We start from the raw sequence: 18,771 nt of genomic DNA on the forward strand, positions 1-18,771 counted from the left end.
ATTAGATAGAGATAGTGTGGTTGCTTAACATTGTGAATGTAATAAACCCCATTGGGTTGTTGACTTTAAAGTGGCTATTTTTATGTTATCTGAATTTCACGTCGATTATAACAAGAGAAAGTTCAGCAGCCCTCTGTGCCCTTCTGAGCTTGGAATCTTCCCAATGGATACAGGGCAAAAGAAACACCTAGCCCTCATCCTTGTGGCGGCACGATGAAAGGTGCCTTGTCCTAGAGTTGCATCTGTCGTGCATTCATTCATCCGCGCACAAATTTCCACTTACTCATCGCACAGTGTCTGAACCAGGTCCTGGGCTGCGGAGGGTACAGTCTCTGCAGCCTAGGGAGAGACATCCCGCAAATTAAAAAACAAAACAAAACAAAACAAAACACAACTCCGTGATGAACCCAGCCAAGGAGGGTTGTCTACTCAAGTAGCAGGGTGTCCCGAAAGAAAAGGGGCCTTTCTCAGACAGGGGGTTTGGACTGGGCTAATTCGCGTCCATGGCCGCCAAATACCTTGCGACAAATAACATTCTTTTGTTGTTCGTGGAAATGAAACAGTTTTTCAAGTCCTTCAGGAGCTCGTCCGCAAAGGTGGGAAGAGGGAACTCAATCAGCACAAGAATGTCAGCCAGGAGGGAGAGGGGTGGGTAGGCGGGGGACCCCCCTGCGCCCCGCCCCGAACCTCGGGGGAGGCCCGCGACCAGGGGTGGGGGAGGTGGGGACTGCGCGGGGCCGCGCTCCCGCCCTCCTCGGCGCCTGCGGACCCGCAGGCGGCGGGCGGCCCGCGAGGGGGCGGCGGCTCCCGGGCTTTGTGGCCGCTGCGCGCGCGGTGGGGCCTGACCGGCCGGGGGCGCGCCGCCGCCGCCCGGCGCTCCGGAGCCCGCGGCCCTCCCGGCCGCCCAGCCTGCGAGAGGAGCCGAGGCCGCCCGCGCTCGCATCTCGCCGGCCCCTCCCCCGATCGCCGTGGCCGCTGCGCCGCCGCTGCAGGTAGGAGGCTGGCCCGCCGGGCGGGCCGCAGCGAGGCGGGGGCGCGGGCGAGGGTCAGGCGGGAGGCGCGGGCCAGACGTGCGGGGGCCGCGCGGCCGGCAGGGCGGGCTTCCGGCCCAGGCGCCACGACCCCTGCCCCGCAGGCCCGGCTGCCACCTCCGCGCGCCGCGATGGGACTCGGTGAGTGGGGCCGGCCTGCGGCGTACAAAGCCCCAGGGCGCGGACCTCGGGCAGATTCAGCGTCGCACCCGGGGTCGGGGGACTCTGGACTCCGGGAGTGGAGGAGCCGCTTGGGAGGAATCCGGATGACTCGCAGTGCCGGGGTCTCCCTATCCCGGGGTCCCCACTGTACGCCGGGCACTGTGCTCGCGCTTTTCCATACTCGTCTCCTTTAAGACCCCTTGTGTCCCTTACAGGGGTGTAATGGGAGGGGTCCCTCACTCAGAGGCTGAGGGCCGAACATCACATCGGTGCCCGCCTGACCTTGGGAAATCTCCTTTGCTCCGAGCCTTGGCTCCTGCTTCTGTAAATGGGGGTGAGATGGGGGGAGGGATGGTGGCAGGGGAGTGCGTGGTGTAATGCCTACCCTCAGGTGCTATTGTGAGAGATAATGTACGTAAATGATCATAGCTAAATATTGAGCACTTTCTATATACCAGGCCCTAGGTACCAAACAGTTGGCATGAGTTATCTAATTAAGTCATCACACTGGCTCTGTGATGTAGCTACTGTAAATTGCACGAGTAATTTTTATTTAGGAGTAGGAAATAGAGAAAATTTAGTCTCCCTATTCTGATTCAGGAGATTGGGTGATTCTTAGGTATGGTAACATTTAAGATCACAGATGTTCCTGCAGTGTCAGGAGAGTGGTTATAGGATATATTTGTTACGCATTTAAAACCGGGAGGTAGGATAATATCAGGGCCAGGGGTGTGCATTTTAGTATGTCAGATAAGTCAATTGTGTTACCAAGGAAATTGTTGAATATTAATTCAAAAACATAGTTCCTGAGTTAGGACTGAGGACTGCTAGGGGAGTTTGGGGCCAGAGAGACAGGGGTGGACGGGGAGGAGAAGGGAAGATTCTGAAGCTCTGGAAGAGGATATGGAGGAAGGGACCAGCGTCTACCACCCCAGCAGTTTTCTGGACAGGATTCCATCCTGCCCTTAGAGACCACGCATCCTGTCTGGATGGAGAGAGGGGGGAGGGATCCTGGGGTGAGATCGGTGGATTGTCTCTTCTTATTCCCAGGACACCCCAAAAGTATTCAGATGGGTTGAGCGCCAGGTGACGGGGCCTCGTAAAATGTAATGGTCGCTTCTCATGATTCTTGAAATTCTTTTACTATGTTTGAGGCAATTGGGATGCTCAACAACCCTGAAGATTGGTAAGATGCTTAAAATATCAGTACAAAGGCTGAACTGATGTAATGGAGTGTGTTTGGATACAGTTCCCTTGGTTAGAGAAGCAATGGGCCTGAGGAGATTATTTTGGGGTTCAGTTTGAAATGGGGAGAACTGGAAGGCTTTGGACCCTGAAGAAGGAAGAGAAAGGCAGGAAGGCCCAGGCATTGCACCCAGGGGCAGGGGGTAGAAGGAGAGCTGAGGACCCACAACACCATCTGAAGAACACCCACCCGGCCCACTAGTGCTCGGCTACCCAGAAGGCACCCCTTCCTCTCCCGACTGTGACCGTGTCTTACTTGAGTGTTGTTTAAGGTCGGGGCTGAACTCAGGCTGACTTTTCTCCTGAGTGAGCAGGAAAAGCTTCTTAGAGAAAGGTTGTTTTAAAACCAGGACTTGAAGGAGGGGGTGTTTGGGCACATAGTGATGGTGAAAGTAGGGAGCCGTGTGCCTAGTAAAAAGAGCAGTTGCTTTGGAGAGACAGACAGTGGGAGGTTCGAATCCTAGGTCTGCTATTGCTCCGCCATGTAATTTTTTGGTGAGGATTAAAGAATGTTTTTTCAAATTCCTGGTAGGGAGCTCAACAAGCACTAGGACCTTTTTCCCTGTCCATGGTGACAGTTGTTTAATGCTTGTCTGCTGAGCACCAGTCTTATGCTGAGTCATACGCTTCATGCTGGGGAGAGAGATGAGTCAGAAATTATGTGTTTCCCTTAGGAATTTCCCAGCCTAGTGAGGGAGATGGACACAATGAGCAAATCACAGAAAATATGGGAAGTACAATCATATACAACTGGCAGTGAGCTCAGAGAAGAGTAACTCATTCATTCTGGATAGAATACTCAGGGCTAATCTACCTCTGTAACAAGATTTAACAAGATGAGACGTTATCACAGAGGTTTTGAATGCTACACAAATTCCTAACTTCTATCTTTTTTACCTCTGTCTTGTCTTTGCCCTGATATCCTCTCTCTTAAAAAAAAATCTAGTTGCAGTGTGTACGTAGTTTGTAAGCTGCCTCAAACTCATTTTAGGAGGAAGCTGTTATAAATAAAATAAACATAATAGCTTGGGTATTAGTTGAGGAAGGCTTCACAAAAATTTCATGAGAGTTGGACCTTGAGGGTTGAAGATGAGCCATTGGTGGATCTTGGGGTAAAGAATTCCAGCCAGAGGAGGCCCCATGCGCAGAGGCATGAGAACGCAGTAGGTTCAAGGGCACGAAGGTGAGTTTCGGCAGGCCGGGTTGAAACATACATGGAAAGGGTGGTTTGGGGTGGGGTGGAGGGGTCACTGTAATTGGGGCCAAATCTGGAAAGGCCTTGAATGCCTTGTGAGCAGTTTGGACTTTATTGCTTAGGCAGTGGGGGAGATGTCAGAGGTTTACACGCAGGACTGTGGCATCCTCACTATGTTTAAGGAAGATCCCTCTGGTGGCTGTGTGGAAGAGGGGCTGGAAGTTTGCGAGATCATTTTGGGAGACTAGGGCTGACCTTGGACATAGGCAGTGAGGATCGGAGCAGAGAGAAGAGATATTGAGGTAAAATGTGTAGTAGTGGTAAGTGTGATGAGTGGTTCCACGTGATTGAAGAGCACGCTGAGGTTTCTGCTTTGAGCCAAGTTAATGTGGCTGAAATTATCAGAAATCAGGAGGTCTGGGGGTAGAGGAATAATTCGTTTGCTTTTGGAGATTTCTGAGGTACCCATAATGGACAGCTAGATAGAGGTGGCTAGGAGACAACTGGAAATGTGTGTTGTGCTGAGGAGAGAAAATGGGGCTGGAGAGAGGTTCTCCCTGACACCCCTACATTCTTTTTTTTTTTTTTTTTTAAAGCAAATTACATCCAACATATATATATATATATTTTTTTTTTCTTTTTTTAGAGGGAAGGATTTTTTATTTATTTTTATTTATTTATTTATTTATTTGGCTGTGTTGGGTCTTCGTTTCGTGCGAGGGCTTTCTCCAGTTGCGGCAAGCGGGGGCCACTCTTCATCGCGGTGCGCGGGCCTTTCACTATCGCGGCCTCTCTTGTTGCGGAGCACAGGCTCCAGACGCGCAGGCTCAGTAGTTGTGGCTCACGGGCCTAGTTGCTCCGTGGCATGTGGGATCTTCCCAGACCAGGGCTCGAACCCGTGTCCCCTGCATTGGCAGGCAGACTCTCAACCACTGCGCCACCAGGGAAGCCCCCTACTTTCTTTCTTTTTTTTTTTTTTTTTTTTTTTTCCCCTACTTTCTTTTGAACAAACACCGAGAGTCAACTGTGTGCTCAAGATACAAGTGAAATGTAGTTCTGTGCCTCAGGAGCTCAGATGGAGGAGCCCCTCGAGGGTACGGATAGATTGCAGTACAGAGTAATTCTGAGGGCTGCAGGAAAAGATAAATACTTGAGACCCTGGGCCCAGAGATTTGAGAGCCGTTGATGCTGAAGTGGTGGGCCTAGAAGAGAGAGTTCTCACAGACAAGAAGCAGGCTGGAGCAGGAACACCTGCACAAGGGGACTTTTCTGTATTGTAAAAGCACTTTCTGTGGAGGGTACTTTAATAATGACTCCAAGGGAATTTCAGGGAGACTGGGATGGGGGTGGGGAGATGGTTTAGGAAGGAGCGGTGGGGGAGGGGAAGGAAGGGGTCAGGACCTTTAAGAACCTGCCTCTGGTTCACAGAGGGAACTGTGAGGGAGGGGGGACGGGAGGGCGGAGCTCTTGCCTTAAACACAAGGCTGGTTCTGCTCACAGTCACCCTCAGACACAGATGGTAAAAATAAACACTTCCCAGTTACTTGGCTGCCTGGAGTGGGTGGCGAAGGGAAAGGGGAGGGAGAGCCCTGGAGGAAGCAAGTTTAGTGCTAGGTTTAGACTGGAAGCTCCCGTAAGGGAAAGAAAGAAGACGGAGAGGGCACAGGTGAGTGGCCATCCTGAGTAGACAGGTCTGAACACGTGAGAGCAGGTACACGGCAAGGTGTGCACGGGGACAGTAATGTCTGACTATTCTTACCTCTGCCTCAAATGAAATCATGAAGGCATCACAGCTGTAGAAATTTGTTGTATCATGTTGTAAAAAATTTGGCATGCAACAGTATTTACAAGAAGAAGCCAGGAAATGATTTTTGTTATGAGAAATCCTTTATAGAAGAAGAAATTTAAGATAGTAGAACATCTAGATATAATTAGTAAAAAAATGTGAATGGCGAGCAGGTTAGTTTCAACGTATATTCCACAAATATTTATGGAGTACCTACTGTGTACCAGGTGGTCTTCAAGGAGCTGGGGAAAGAGAGATCCCATCACCTGCTTTAGGTGTTTCACTTGGAACTACTTAACCTATAGAGTTAAACCTGGGCTTGGGCCTTAAATCCTCTGAAGTGCTGAGATCACTTTATTCTGTGGCAGTGTTCTCTTTCTTTGGCTAGTAGCTCCACTAGCCTCATAAATAATCAGAAAATACCATCTATGTGTCTTTGGCAGAGAACTGTGGAAATTAGGTTGCAGAAAAACCATTGTAGCAGCAGTGCTAGTATGGACTGCCAGCACCGGATGGGGCTTTAGAGAACACCCATTGCAGCTTTATTTTTTAGAGATGAGGAATCAACAATCAGGGAGGAAAGGGGACTTGCCTGACGTCACAGAGTGAGTGTTAGAGTTGAGAGCAGTGCCCTCGAGTTTTCAGTTGGGATAGTGAGGAAGGCTTGAGGGTACCTAGCAAAAGGGCATCTTGATGACGGGAGGGTTCCAGAGAAGAGATGTGGGGGGAGGGGTTGAAAACAAATAATGAAGCTTCGCTTTTAGGCCCTCCTCTGTTACTGGGACCCCGGGAACCCCCATAGTTTGCTCTAAGCCTAAGTTTCCTCATCTGTAAAATTAGAGGATTGGACTGAAGTCCTTTTTTAGTTATAACATGTTAGGATCTATGTTGTTTCCAAAAAAAGTTGTTTGGGGGATGCTGAGTCAGGAGACAGAGTCAACAGACCAGGATAGAAAGTAGGCTCTCATGTCTTTAGAGCAAACTGATCACCCATAACCTGTGGCCAGGCCTCCCTTCAGGGATTGGCTGCCACGTTTCCTGCAGCTTACTCACCAATTCTGTATTTGTTCCTTCTTTCAGTCTTTCCAAAGTGGCCCTGCTTTGTTCTAATGCTAATTCTATTTCCAGTCTATTCTGATAGGAATTAATGTCCTTATTCTAGATCCTACCCAGTCCTGGAGTAACATCCCTGGGTACATCTCTGTCACTGTGCTTATCACACTGCCTTGTCACCAGCCCATCCACAGTACACTGTGTTGTGATATGTCTTCACTGGACTGTGGTCTCCTGGATCTTAAGGAATACCCCTCCTTCCGGTGCCTGCACATGTAGGTGCTCTAGGTGCTTGTTTAATCCTCCTGTATCCTCTTTGCCTCTACTTTCTGTTGATCCCCCACCGTAGTGCGGACACACACACGTCCTGGTCATTTCTCACTTTGAAACAGTCCCTGGCATGCACTGCCTCCTTTCCATTAACATCACCACCACTCAGAATCCAGGTCCTTTCTTATCAATTATTTATCTGAATGATCTCCTTCAGCTCTCTCTGTTCATATCCTATACATTCTTAAAGATCTAGCTCAAATGTCCTCTTGTTCATGAAGAGTGCAAATTAACCTCTTCTCTCCTCTGAACACCCAGGGTGCTTTGTCCTCTGTTATGGTGTCCATTTCATTGTACCTCTCCTTTTGGTTGTCAGTTTCTGCATGCCAATGCTCCTTCAGCTTGTCTTTGTATCTCCCACATACTCTAGGACAGTACTGAGCCTTTGGCAGGAGTCCATTACATATTTGTTGAATTGTGTGTCTATGAATAAAAGAGCCAATAAGTATTTGAGTATACACTGTATTTAGACCACTATTCTACTTTTGGAAGCAGTTCAGTATGGGTGAGAGGGGTGCAAAGAACTAAAATTTATTGAAGATCTAGTCTGTGCCTCTTTACTCCCATTGCAGGACAGCTGTGTAGAGGGAATAAAGCAGAGTAGGGAGTATTAACCCTGTTTTACAGATGAAGCATTAGAGGTTAATTGACTTGCCCAAAGTCACACAGCTAGGTGAGTGCTGAATTCAGGATTTGAGCCCAGGTTCTCTGCATCCACTGTCTTGGTTATTTCACTTCACTTTAAGAACAGTAGTGCATTAATATCCTAATATCTGTCTGAGGTCTCAGTGTCACAGATTTTTAGTCATGGTTCCCATCCTGAGTATTGACTTCAAAGAACTCCCTTTTCTACAAACAGCAGTAGAAGTAAAATCTGGCCAACTTTCTCTGGTCTTTGCTGAAATTTTAGGACATAGTTTGACCCTTGGTGGACTTAAAATATCATTAGATGGTGTGTTAGTCAGCTTGGCCTTCCATAATAAAAGACCACAGACTGGGAGGCTTAAACAACAGAAATTTATTTCTCACAGTTCTGGAAGCTAGGAAGTCCAGATCAAGGTGCCGGCAAGGTAGGTTTCATTCTGAGGGCTCTTCTCTTGGCTTGTAGGTGGCTGCCGTCTCTCTGTGTGCTCACATGGCCTCTTTTTAAGCCCTGGGGTTAGTGGGGGAAGGGGCAAGCTCTCTGTTGTCTTTTCTTCTAAGGGCACTAATCCTCTTGAACCAGGGCCCCATCCTTAGGACCACATTTAATCTTACTTACTTCCTTAAAAGCCTAATCTCCAAATACAGTCACCCTGGGAGTTAGGGTTGCAGCAAATGAATTTTTTGGTGGGGGGAGGATACAAACATTCAGTCCCCTAACAGATGGATTTTTAAGGTGCATATTAAATGTACTTATTACAATCTTCTGGTGGTTTAGTCAATGTTAGTGTTTTGGGAATTTTGCTGATTATTTCCCTTTTGTTCTTTTATGGTATTGGAATCCTGCTATTTTATTTAGTCTTGTCTATGGGTCTTTGCTTAGCCCAAGAGGAACTTCCATTGCATTTGGATTTTGCTATTTTATTTGACCATTTTTACTTTAATGCAGCTTTTTGGTGTACTGATTGTTTTACCGTGTATGATACTCATTCTGTGCATGGTAGACAGTTTTATGACTATATCAAAATACATTCATTCATTAAATTTTGCTGAGGGCCCACTGTGGGGTCTCTGGGCTGCTTGTTGTCCTACAACCATGCATAAGATCGGGTAGCACTCTGTCTAGCAGAACAGCAGACAAAAAAGATGATCCGTACAGAGGGGAGTTGGGGGGAAGGGAAGGGCAGTTTCTGATAAAGGCTAACGTAGCAGAGAAGGCTTGTTGTGTTGTCATCTATAACCAGTTATGGACGTTCCTAAGCAGTTTTAAGCTATAATGTGCTTTCTAGCCTCGAAGTTTCTATTAATAAGCTTCTCTTGGAGATCTCTTTCTTTGGGAAGTGTTTGTTTACTTAGGACTGTCAGGTGCTCAAGCAGAATGTCAGCATCCAGTTCCCCTGAGGTGTGGCCCATTTTAAAGCCCCATATTATTGCTACAGTTACTTTTCAAACATACATTCTTAGCAGATCAACAGTGGAAATTATTTCAGAACCCTAGTTAGAGTGAGAGGGGTGCACCTGGGTTGGGGTGGGGAGCTGTGGACCCTAGGTTTGAGACCTAGAAGGGGGGAGGTGATGGGAGTGGGGAAGGGAGGGGAGGAGCCAACAAATGGAGATGAGGGAAGCAGGCACAGCTCTTCCTAGGTTGTCCCTGCTGACAATCAGATTGCTAATTGATATGTAATTTGAGCTGGGGCACTAGAGGCTGTCACTAGGTCTGAAAGAAGAGGGCTAAGCAGATCAGAGAGCAGCCTGGGCATGGAGTCAGACCTGGGTTTGAATCCTAGTGCTGCTACTATTTGTGTGATCACTGGCAAGTTACTGAGCCTCACTTTTCTGATTCGGGAAATAGGAATAATAATTGGTTTAGTGGGGATAAACAGCCTGCTTCAGGAGGCTGTTGGGGATCCATAGGGGACGTTTAGGGTACACTGTCTCACTCCAGAATCCCTTTATAGCCCGGCAGGATGCAACCACATGGCCGAGGGAGGCCTGCTGTTCTACAAAATTAGCAAAGTAAATTGGTAACTTGGATTTACTTAGCTAGTGATTAAATAATAGTTTAATTACTAGGCTATTAATGGTCCCCAGGTGTTGGTAATTCTGAGTATTTGCTTTTGAGAGCAGTTGTGTAATTTCTTCTGGTATTTCTGGTACTTTCATAAAGTTTTGTGGGTTTTTGTTTTTTTTGACAGGGTAACAAATGATGCTCTCAGGGGCTATTTTTGGGAAGATTAAATGATATAGTGCATATTAAGCAGTTAGTATTGTGTCAAACTCACAGTAAAAGCTCAATAAAAATTATCTGCTATTGTAATTATTGCTCTTATTAGAGACTCAACTGGCCACACTTAGGTTAAGATCCTTATGAATTTAGACTCCCCCCAGCCCACCACCACCTGGTGGCAGTTAGTGGTACTGCACACACTGTGAGGAAGAATTATTAAATTGCTTGGAACTAATTCCATGTAGTTTCATTTCCACTAAGTATCAAAGGGACTTTGTTCAGGCAGAGTATGGCTTATTTGCCGAGAGCTGCAATTCATATATCACTAAACAATGAAGGGACATTTTTTCACCTCCACAGTTGGCATAGATTTAAAAAATGTTAACAGCAGAAGTCAATGAAGTGGGCATGTCAATTAGTACACCATTTCTGGAGGGCAGATGGTGATGGAACAAAAGTCTTGAGTGTTTTTATCTTTTGTGGCAACCATTCCTCTTCTGGGAATTTATCTTGAAATAATCAAGGATAGAAAAAAATATTTATTTAAAAAGAAAAAATATATAATGTATAAAATAGCATTACCTTTAATAGAATGAAACAGGGAACAATCCCTTTTTCATTTGTGAATCAGATTCCCAATCCTTATAGCAGTGATTCTTAAAAAGAGTGGGTAGACATCTTCTGGGGGCAGAAGAATTGGGATGGGCTTCAGATCAGAATCTGCTCTGGGGGCTGTGTAGTTTAAGAACATTCAGTATACCTATTGATTTCATAATAAAAACTATAGAACATAAAGTTGAACGTAGTCATCTTGGCAGATAGAGATCATATAGAAGAGATATAGGTAGGGTGTGTTAATAAATTTCAGTTTGGGAACACCGATCTATAGGAAATAGGAGTACTGATGAAGTCAAAAATTAATTTTGGACCTTTGGGGAAGAAAGGGCCTAGATTGGATCATTGTAGGAACATTAGAGCAACGTGACTGAAGCATAGGCCGGATAATTTAGGGGTACAGGGACACATCTCCAAAGATAAATTCCCCCTCATTTCTCTTTGCCCAAGACCTGAGGGCCAAACCACCTTTGACTTGTCTAAATCTCTCGATTTCTGATACTGATGTGTCCATGATGAATGTGAGGTACCTTGTATCTGGAGACATTGATGACACTAACTTTAACTTTTGGGAGGAGGTGGTACATACTGGGGGACCCTGACCAGGCTCTGTTGCCCCCATGTAAAGCCTACATTCCTTGGTCTCTGTTTCAAGGCTCTCTGATCTGGCTGGGTCCCCTCCAGCCTCAGATCTAACAGATTTCAGTTATTTACAGCTATAGTAACCCCTCCCCAGGCATAGTAGGTGAAAAGCTGACTTGTAATGGTGTGATTTTTAAATCAGTGTACCATAAACTTAAAAGTCACAGCCTCCCCCCACCCCCCAGCTTTGTATTGTGGAACTTTTCAAACGTGCACAAAGATCAAGAGAATAATTTAATGAATCTTTGTGTACCCATCACCCTTGTTCAAATGTCCCATTTTTGGCCAGTGGGACTCCTTTCAAGTTAGTTTCTAATTCTTTCAATACAGGTTGGTCAGTTTTTTTTGTTTGTTTTAATTAATTAATTTATTTATTTTTGGCTGTGTTGGGTCTTCGTTGCTGTGTGTGGGCCTTCCCCAGTTGCAGTGAGCGGGACCTACTCTTCGTTGCGGTGCGGTGGCCTCTCCCGCTGCAGAGCATGGGCTCCAGGCACATGGGCCTCAGTAGTTGTGGCTTGCGGGCTCTAGAGTGCGGGCCCAGCAGTTGTGGCGCATGGGCCCAGTTGCTCCACGGTATGTGGGATCCTCCCGGAAGAGGGCTCGAACCTGTGTCCCCTGCATTGGCAGGCGGATTCCCAACCACTGCGCCACCAGGGAAGCCCAGTTGGTCAGTTTTAAATGGACTATATCATCAGTATCTTGATGCTTGCCTGTTATTCTGAAAAGTCAGAGGCTTAGAGAATGTAAGGAGGACTGGGCGTGTCGGCCCTTTCCACAAAGGGGACATGCAATGCTTGCTTTATTGCTGCATTCTCTGTTGCTTAGCGACATTCTTGCCGTAATGTAACTGAGAGATTAATTTTGTAGGAAGTTTCCTGTGATTAAAAGATGTGGAAAACTGTGTGGTCATAAAACACACATAGGTTCAGTGGAATAAGACATTTATTAAGCATTTATTGTGTGAAAGATGCTGGCTTAGCACTGGGGAGGATGGCAAGATGACCTAGGGAGTCATGGTTGAGTAATTTGGAGTCACCCAAGGTGAGAGCTCACGAGATAGTTGTGAAATGATACTAAGAATACCAGGCTATTCAAACTCACAGAAGCAGAGAGTAGAACAGTGCTTACTGGGGGCTGGAGATGGGGGGGTGGGGGAAACGGGGAGATGTTGGTCAAAGGGTACGAAGTGCAGTTATGTAGGATGAATAAGTCTAGAGATCTAGTGTACAGGAGTGATGACTGTAGCTAATAATACTGTATTGAATATTGGAAATATGATGAGACTAGATTTTAGGCGCTCTCATCATGCATATAAAAGGTAACTATGTGAGGAGATATGTTATTTAGCTTGTTTGTAGTAATCATTTCTCTATGTATGTTAAATATATACAATTTTTTTTTTTTTTTGAAGGAAATTTTTTATTTATTTATTTATTTATTTTTGGCTGTGTTGGGTCTTCGGTTCGTGCGAGGGCTTTCTCTAGTTGTGGCAAGCGGGGGCCACTCTTCATCGCGGTGCGGGGACCGCTCTTCATCGCGGTGCGCGGGCCTTTCACTATCGCGGCCCCTCCCGTTGCGGGGCACAGGCTCCAGACGCGCAGGCTCAGTAGTTGTGGCTCACGGGCCCAGCTGCTCCGTGGCATGTGGGATCTTCCCAGACCAGGGCTCGAACCCGTGTCCCCTGCATTAGCAGGCAGATTCTCAACCACTGCGCCACCAGGGAAGCCCATAAATATATACAATTTTTATCTAAAATATAAAAAGGTATGTAGACTGTAATAATGATAAGGGAGAAAATGGAATGTCATTTCACATTTTTAAAATAATATAAAATTGGTAACTTTTACTATAATATGTGAACAAAGACGTTAAACGAATATGCATTAAAAAAATGGCTATTATTTGGTGTGTTTAAAAAAAAGATTACCAAACTATCAGGGCAGTCCAGGTTCTTGACTTCTGAAGTCACCATCTTTGTGATCTTGTACAATCCATTTCACCTTACTGGCCCTTAGTTTAGTTCCCTCAATTGAAAAGAGGGATAAGGAAAATGTGGTATATAGGTACACAAAGGAATGTTATTCAACCACAAAAAAGAAGGATAGCCTGCCATATACGACAGCAGGGATGGACCTTGAGGGTGTTATGCTAAGTGAAATAAGTCAGACAGAAATACAAATACTGTATGATCTCACATGTATGTGGAATCTAAAAAAAAAAAAAAGAAGAATAAGAAGAAAAAAGAAAAAGAACTCATAGATACAGAACAGATTGGTAGTTGCCAGAGATGGGGAGTGAGGGGGGGGCAAAATGGGTGAAGGTGGTCAAAAGGTACAAATTTCCAGTTATAATGTAAGTAAGTCCTGGGATGTAATATACAGCATGGTGACTATAGTTAATAGTATTATATTGTATATTTGAAAGTTGCTAAGAGAATAGATCTTAAAAGAAAAAAATTGTAACTGTGTGGTGATAGATGTCAACTAGATGTATTGTGGTGATCATTTCCATATGTGTGTATGTGTATATATATATATATATATATAAGTAAATAAAATCGTTATGTTGTATACCTGAAACCAATGTAATGTTACATGTCAACTATATCTCAATTTTAAAAATCCATTAACTGGTAAATGGATATAGACTGTGCTACATCTATAAAATGGAATATCATTTGGTAATAACAAGGAATGAAGTATTGATACATGCTACAACATAGACAGACCTTGAAAACATTATGCTAAGTGAAAGAAACAAGTCACAAAAGACCTCATATTGAATTATTCCATTTATATGAAATGTCCAGGAAAAAAAAAAAAGAGAGAGGCACTGGACTCAAGCTCTAAAGTGTCCAGGCCCTTACACTTCTGAAATTATATTAATTATTTACACAGAACTGTACACTTTTAATTTTAAATTTATTTATTTATTTATTTTTTTTTTTATTTTTGGCTGCACTGGGTCTTCGTCGCTGTGTGTGGGATTTCTCTAGTTGTGGAGAGTGGGGGTTGCTCAGCAGTTGTGGAGCAGGGGCTCAGCTGTTCCACAGCATGTGGGATCTTCCCAGGCCAGGGCTCGAACCCATGTCCCCCGCATTGGCAGGCAGATTCTTAACCACTGCGCCACGAGGGAAGTCCCAGAACTGTACACTTTTAAAAGTGGCCCGCCATTGTAAAGCAATTATACTCCAATAAAGATATTTAAAAAATAGAAAAATAAATAAAATAAAAGTGGCCCTTAGACCTTAAGGATCACAGACTCCAAGCCCTCATTTTAAAGGTAAAGAAACTGAGGTTCTTCTAAGAGCATGGACCTAACGAAGGTCACAGACATAGTGATGGAAATGTCAGATCTTCTGGGGTGATTTCTGGATGATTCTGAAATCTTGGTAGTAGTTACATTATCTGTTGTATTAGATGACACAGTGGCTTCTCTTGTCTTCAGCTGTGACAAAACTTTGAGAGACCTGTTTAGTTTAAAAGCTGCCTAACATTATGAATTTGGGGAATTATCTGTTCCTTAATATTAAGCAGAAATAAATGAACACATTAGAGTTCCACATAGATGTTCAACTTTTTTTTTTGCTGTTCTGTACCAGATAATCACAAAGTGGTCAAAACCTACAGCAAAGGTCCTACCTGAAAATCTACTTTTAAGTAAAAACCCCATTCCTTGTAATCTTCTGAATGTTTTCTTGAGAATACCACAATTCAACATGAGTGGAAAAGAAAGTACCGTATTTCAGACCAGGGAATCAAGTCAGGGATAGAGCTTGAGTGATTCGCTGACTTGTTTATTGCTGGAGTTGGTACTGATTGTTTCAAACTTCCTGTTCCAGGATAGCTAACAGCCAGGAGAAACGTAGTGGAAAATGCAAAACAACGAAATCATAAAACCTGCCAAATACTTCTCAGAATTGGAAAAGAGCATCCTGCTGGCTTTAGTAGAAAAGTACAAGTATGTGCTGGAGTGTAAGAAAAGCGACGCGCGAACTATTGCCCTCAAGCAACGTACCTGGCAGGCGCTCGCCCATGAATACAACTCGCAGCCCAGCGTGTCGCTGCGGGATTTCAAACAGCTGAAGAAGTGCTGGGAGAACATCAAGGCTCGGACCAAAAAGATTATGGCCCATGAAAGGAGAGAGAAAGTGAAACGGAGCGTCAGCCCCCTTCTGAGCACCCACGTCCTGGGGAAGGAGAAGATCGCCAACATGCTGCCCGAGCAGCTGTACTTCCTGCAGAGCCCTCCCGAGGAGGAGCCCGAGTACCACGCTGATGCCGCCACCCAAGGTATCGGTGCCTGACGCCCGCTTGCATGTTCTCCTTGGGTACCTGTTTGACATTGTGATTTTCAAGTCCTTCATTTTGAGGGAATTTAGAAAAAGGAAACTTTCATATCAAACTTGACTTTCTCAATACAAAATTTCCCAATTAGATAGGACATTCAAGTCGTACATAAAAATAGAAGCTCTTATCTCCTTGTGTCTCTCTTAGAGAGATCTCACTTATCTCTGTTATTACTTAAGAAGGAAAAATAAGGGGCTACATTAATATAGTTATTAATGAAGTATCTTAGTTGCTTATCTCAAATCTATCTCAAATATATTAAAGAGAACTGGAGGATTTATATTCATTCACTCTATTGTATTTTTTTTCAAAAAATAGTTTTTGAGGACCTGTTATGTGCAAAGCTCTGCATTAAGTTACTCAAAATGCCACATTAAGAAAGTGAACTATTTCAAACTTAGGAAAAGTACAGAGACTAATATAGCAAACACCCATTTAGCAGTCACCCCGATTAAAAACCAGCATTTCTACCCATTATAATATTGTGATCTATAGTTTTGGTTTGTGCACTCTAGGAAACTTGAGAAATTCTGGAAAAACATCATTTTAGTTTTAATATACTTCCACTGAAAAGAGAAAAATGTCATACTTAATTCTTGGGGAAGGAAAAGAATGTCATGTAATCAAGGCTGTAGCGATAGTGTGTCATGGCTTTACAAAGTTGGAATTAAGGGGCTTATTGAAATGTCTCCAGGCAAGGGCAGGGTGAGGATGCATATAGATAAATTGCCAATAATTCCTGCCTCTTTTAAGATAGGAATGACCAGTTTATATAAAGACTGATTGCAGTTTGCAGAAAATATACTTGAAGCAGAGGAAGATTTCTGGGAAGACCAGAGGGCTGTTCATAACGTGCTCCAAGGACCCAGGAAGCAAGCATTTGCCTAGGAAAATCCGATTCTTGGCTTGCAGGATGAGAAATTCACTTATTAGTGTCCTCAGAGTAAATTGAGCTCTGAGGGACTGGTTAATTAAAAGTCACAAGAAATTGTCTAAAACCAAGAATGTTATCCGTATAGAGTGGAAAAGATAATAACCAAGTGAACAGAATACATGTTTTTGATTAGCACTTTTTTTTTTCCTGTCAGCAGATCATCCTGGGAAGCTAAATTATGATCAAGTGTTTGTTTTCTGATCATTTGGCCAAGGTTAAGTCTAGGGAGCCAGTTGGGCAACCATAGTGGTGAATGTCAAGAAACTCATGTATTGTTTCTCAGGGTAGGAACCCTGTGTCTGAGTTTTGATTCTTGAGCTCCCCAGTCAGGGCAGCTCCCAGAAGAGAGTGTTGATATGGACACTGCCAGCTCTCTCTCACCCCTCCTTGTTGCTGCTTCTGTGGTGGAGGGGGCCCGCTGCTAATTGAGTGTCCTTGCTTTGGAGATGTTTATAGCTTCAGCCTGTTCCTCTCCATTATGCTGGCCTTGGAGCGATTGCGTGTCTGTGAGGCAGTGAAAGGAATGGTGCTGGGGGAGGGAGGGAGGTGAATCAGCAGGACTGCTTTTCAAATTGCTCATATTCCCTGGGAGATGTTGCCGAGGAAGATGCTGGTGTGGACTGCATGCAGTTTACTTCGCAAATCCGTGATCTGGGTGATTGCGTATTGATTTCCTAGACTTATTTTAACGGGACAGTCTTATTTCCCCATTTTCAAATTCTAGGGTAGGATCTAGAAAGTCCATTCCACGGATTTTTTTCTCTTGCTTTTTAGAGGAAAGAATGTAGTTCATTTACTCATAAAAACAATTTCTAAATTTCCAGCAAGAAGGCAATAAATATGGATTCTCAGTGTCCTTCCTGTAGTGACATTTGCTAGAGACTCACTTGTAAAAGAGATTTATTTTAAATTGGATGTTTGTACATATATGACACATGAGACTTCTCTTTGCTGGTGATTATTAAAGTACAGCCATATGCTTCCTGGTTCCTGTTTCCAGGTCAAATCTGGAGGGCGGTGGAGAAGCATGGTGCTTTGTCAGTTGGGAACTGTGTCCAAAGTATCTGTAAACTCTAGTAGTTAAGGTACTGGAACGCTTTCCATACATTTAAACAGCTTTGAGGTTACCTCACTCATTTTGCATTTCAACTTAGTTTTAAGAAAGAAAAAGAAAGCTGGAATTGTTAATCATCCCTTCTGGGTCTTGCTGGGGAAGAGGTTGAAAACCTGCTATAGGGTTATGGCTCACATTCCACTGTGTATATTTTGACACACATGGACTCTGTGTGTGTGTGTGTATGTGTGTGTGTGTGTGTGTTCAGTTATTATCTCTACTAACTTTATCTCTACTATCTCTCTGTCTCTACTGTGCTGTCCAGTACAGTAGCCACAAGCCACATGAGGCTGGTAAGCACTTGAAATGTGGGGAGACTGAATTGAGATGTGCTATAAATGTACACACTATATCTCAAAGATTTAGTACCAAAAAAGAATGTATCAATAAAATATCTTACTAACAACGTTTATGTTGATTAAATGTTGAAATGATAATACTTGAGATATATTGGATCAAAAATATATTACTTAAATTAATTTTACCTCTTTTTACTTCTTTAATGTGCCTATGAGAAAAATTTTTAATTACATAATGTATCTTATATTACATTTCTATCGGCCAGCTCTGTCCAAACACCTTACAGAGTGCCTGTGACAGAATTAGGTGCTGAAAGATTTGTTGGCATTTGTTAAACAGGAAGGAGCCTGGCAGATTCCACTAGAGGCCTCCCTCCAACTGTTTCTTGTGTGAGATGGCTTCAGCTGTGTCATCTTTTTTTTTTTTTTTTCCAGATTCTTCAATAATCTAATGTTCTATGCCCTTAAGGCTGTTAGACCTTAAGGTACCCGGGTCTGGTTATGTCCCAGTGATAACAGAGGGCCTGTTGCATGATGTATGCCAAATACACAGTAAAATCCAGAAATTCCAAGTGCTTCTTCATTTGAACCTATTTGGCTTCTCTCCTTTGTAACAGGGGTTTGATTTTCCCAATAATGAATGACTTAAAATAAGGTGATTAAAAATTCCACAGAGTCTCAAGATAGTGAACAAACACTATTTTAAAATGCCCTCTGAGCCTCAGTTTCCCCTTCTGTAAAACGAAGGAGTTGGGTTTGAGTTAGTGTTGCGGACCATACCACGGATGGGTGAACTAAATTTGCTGTCACAATCCCCAGTAGTGAGGAAGTGAGGGGAACCCAGCTGCAAATGTGGATGTGAGAGCGGGGTGGAGGGTTGAGCCAGGGCAGCAAATGGCTGGAAAACTGGCCTTCAAGAGGTCAATGTCAGCTTTGAACTTTCAAGCCTCAAAAGTATGTCTTTGTCGTTTGATCTGATGATTTGGTCTAATATGATTGTCTCTCATTCCAGTGTATGTACTCACTGTAGATTTATGTACAGAACTAAATATCCCATTTATTCATGTATAAACCATAATGAAACCAGTCAGATATTTCCCCTCATCAGCAGATCTTGCATTGGAAAAGGTAAACAAATATACAAATT

General features: G+C 44.1%; 1 protein-coding gene across 5 annotated transcripts in view; it reads left to right on the top strand.

Annotated features, from left to right (window-relative positions):
* The window catches only part of MSANTD3 (Myb/SANT DNA binding domain containing 3), a 39,450-nt gene that overhangs the window by 11,178 nt on the left and 9,501 nt on the right, over positions 1 to 18,771 (top strand). The window contains exons 1-2 of one of the 5 annotated variants that reach the window (XM_057548694.1): positions 720 to 992; positions 14,770 to 15,220. In XM_057548694.1, the coding sequence (XP_057404677.1) occupies positions 14,803 to 15,220 (418 nt within the window). In that variant the 5' untranslated portion in view covers positions 720 to 992; positions 14,770 to 14,802. Of the gene's footprint in view, positions 1 to 719; positions 993 to 1,020; positions 1,173 to 3,229; positions 3,622 to 5,279; positions 5,300 to 14,769; positions 15,221 to 18,771 lie in introns of those variants that run through there. The other 4 variants (XM_057548695.1, XM_057548696.1, XM_057548698.1 and 1 more) reach the window with 4 other exon arrangements.

This window comes from Balaenoptera acutorostrata, chromosome 6 (assembly GCF_949987535.1).
Source record: "Balaenoptera acutorostrata chromosome 6, mBalAcu1.1, whole genome shotgun sequence".
Classification (NCBI taxonomy): domain Eukaryota; kingdom Metazoa; phylum Chordata; class Mammalia; order Artiodactyla; family Balaenopteridae; genus Balaenoptera; species Balaenoptera acutorostrata.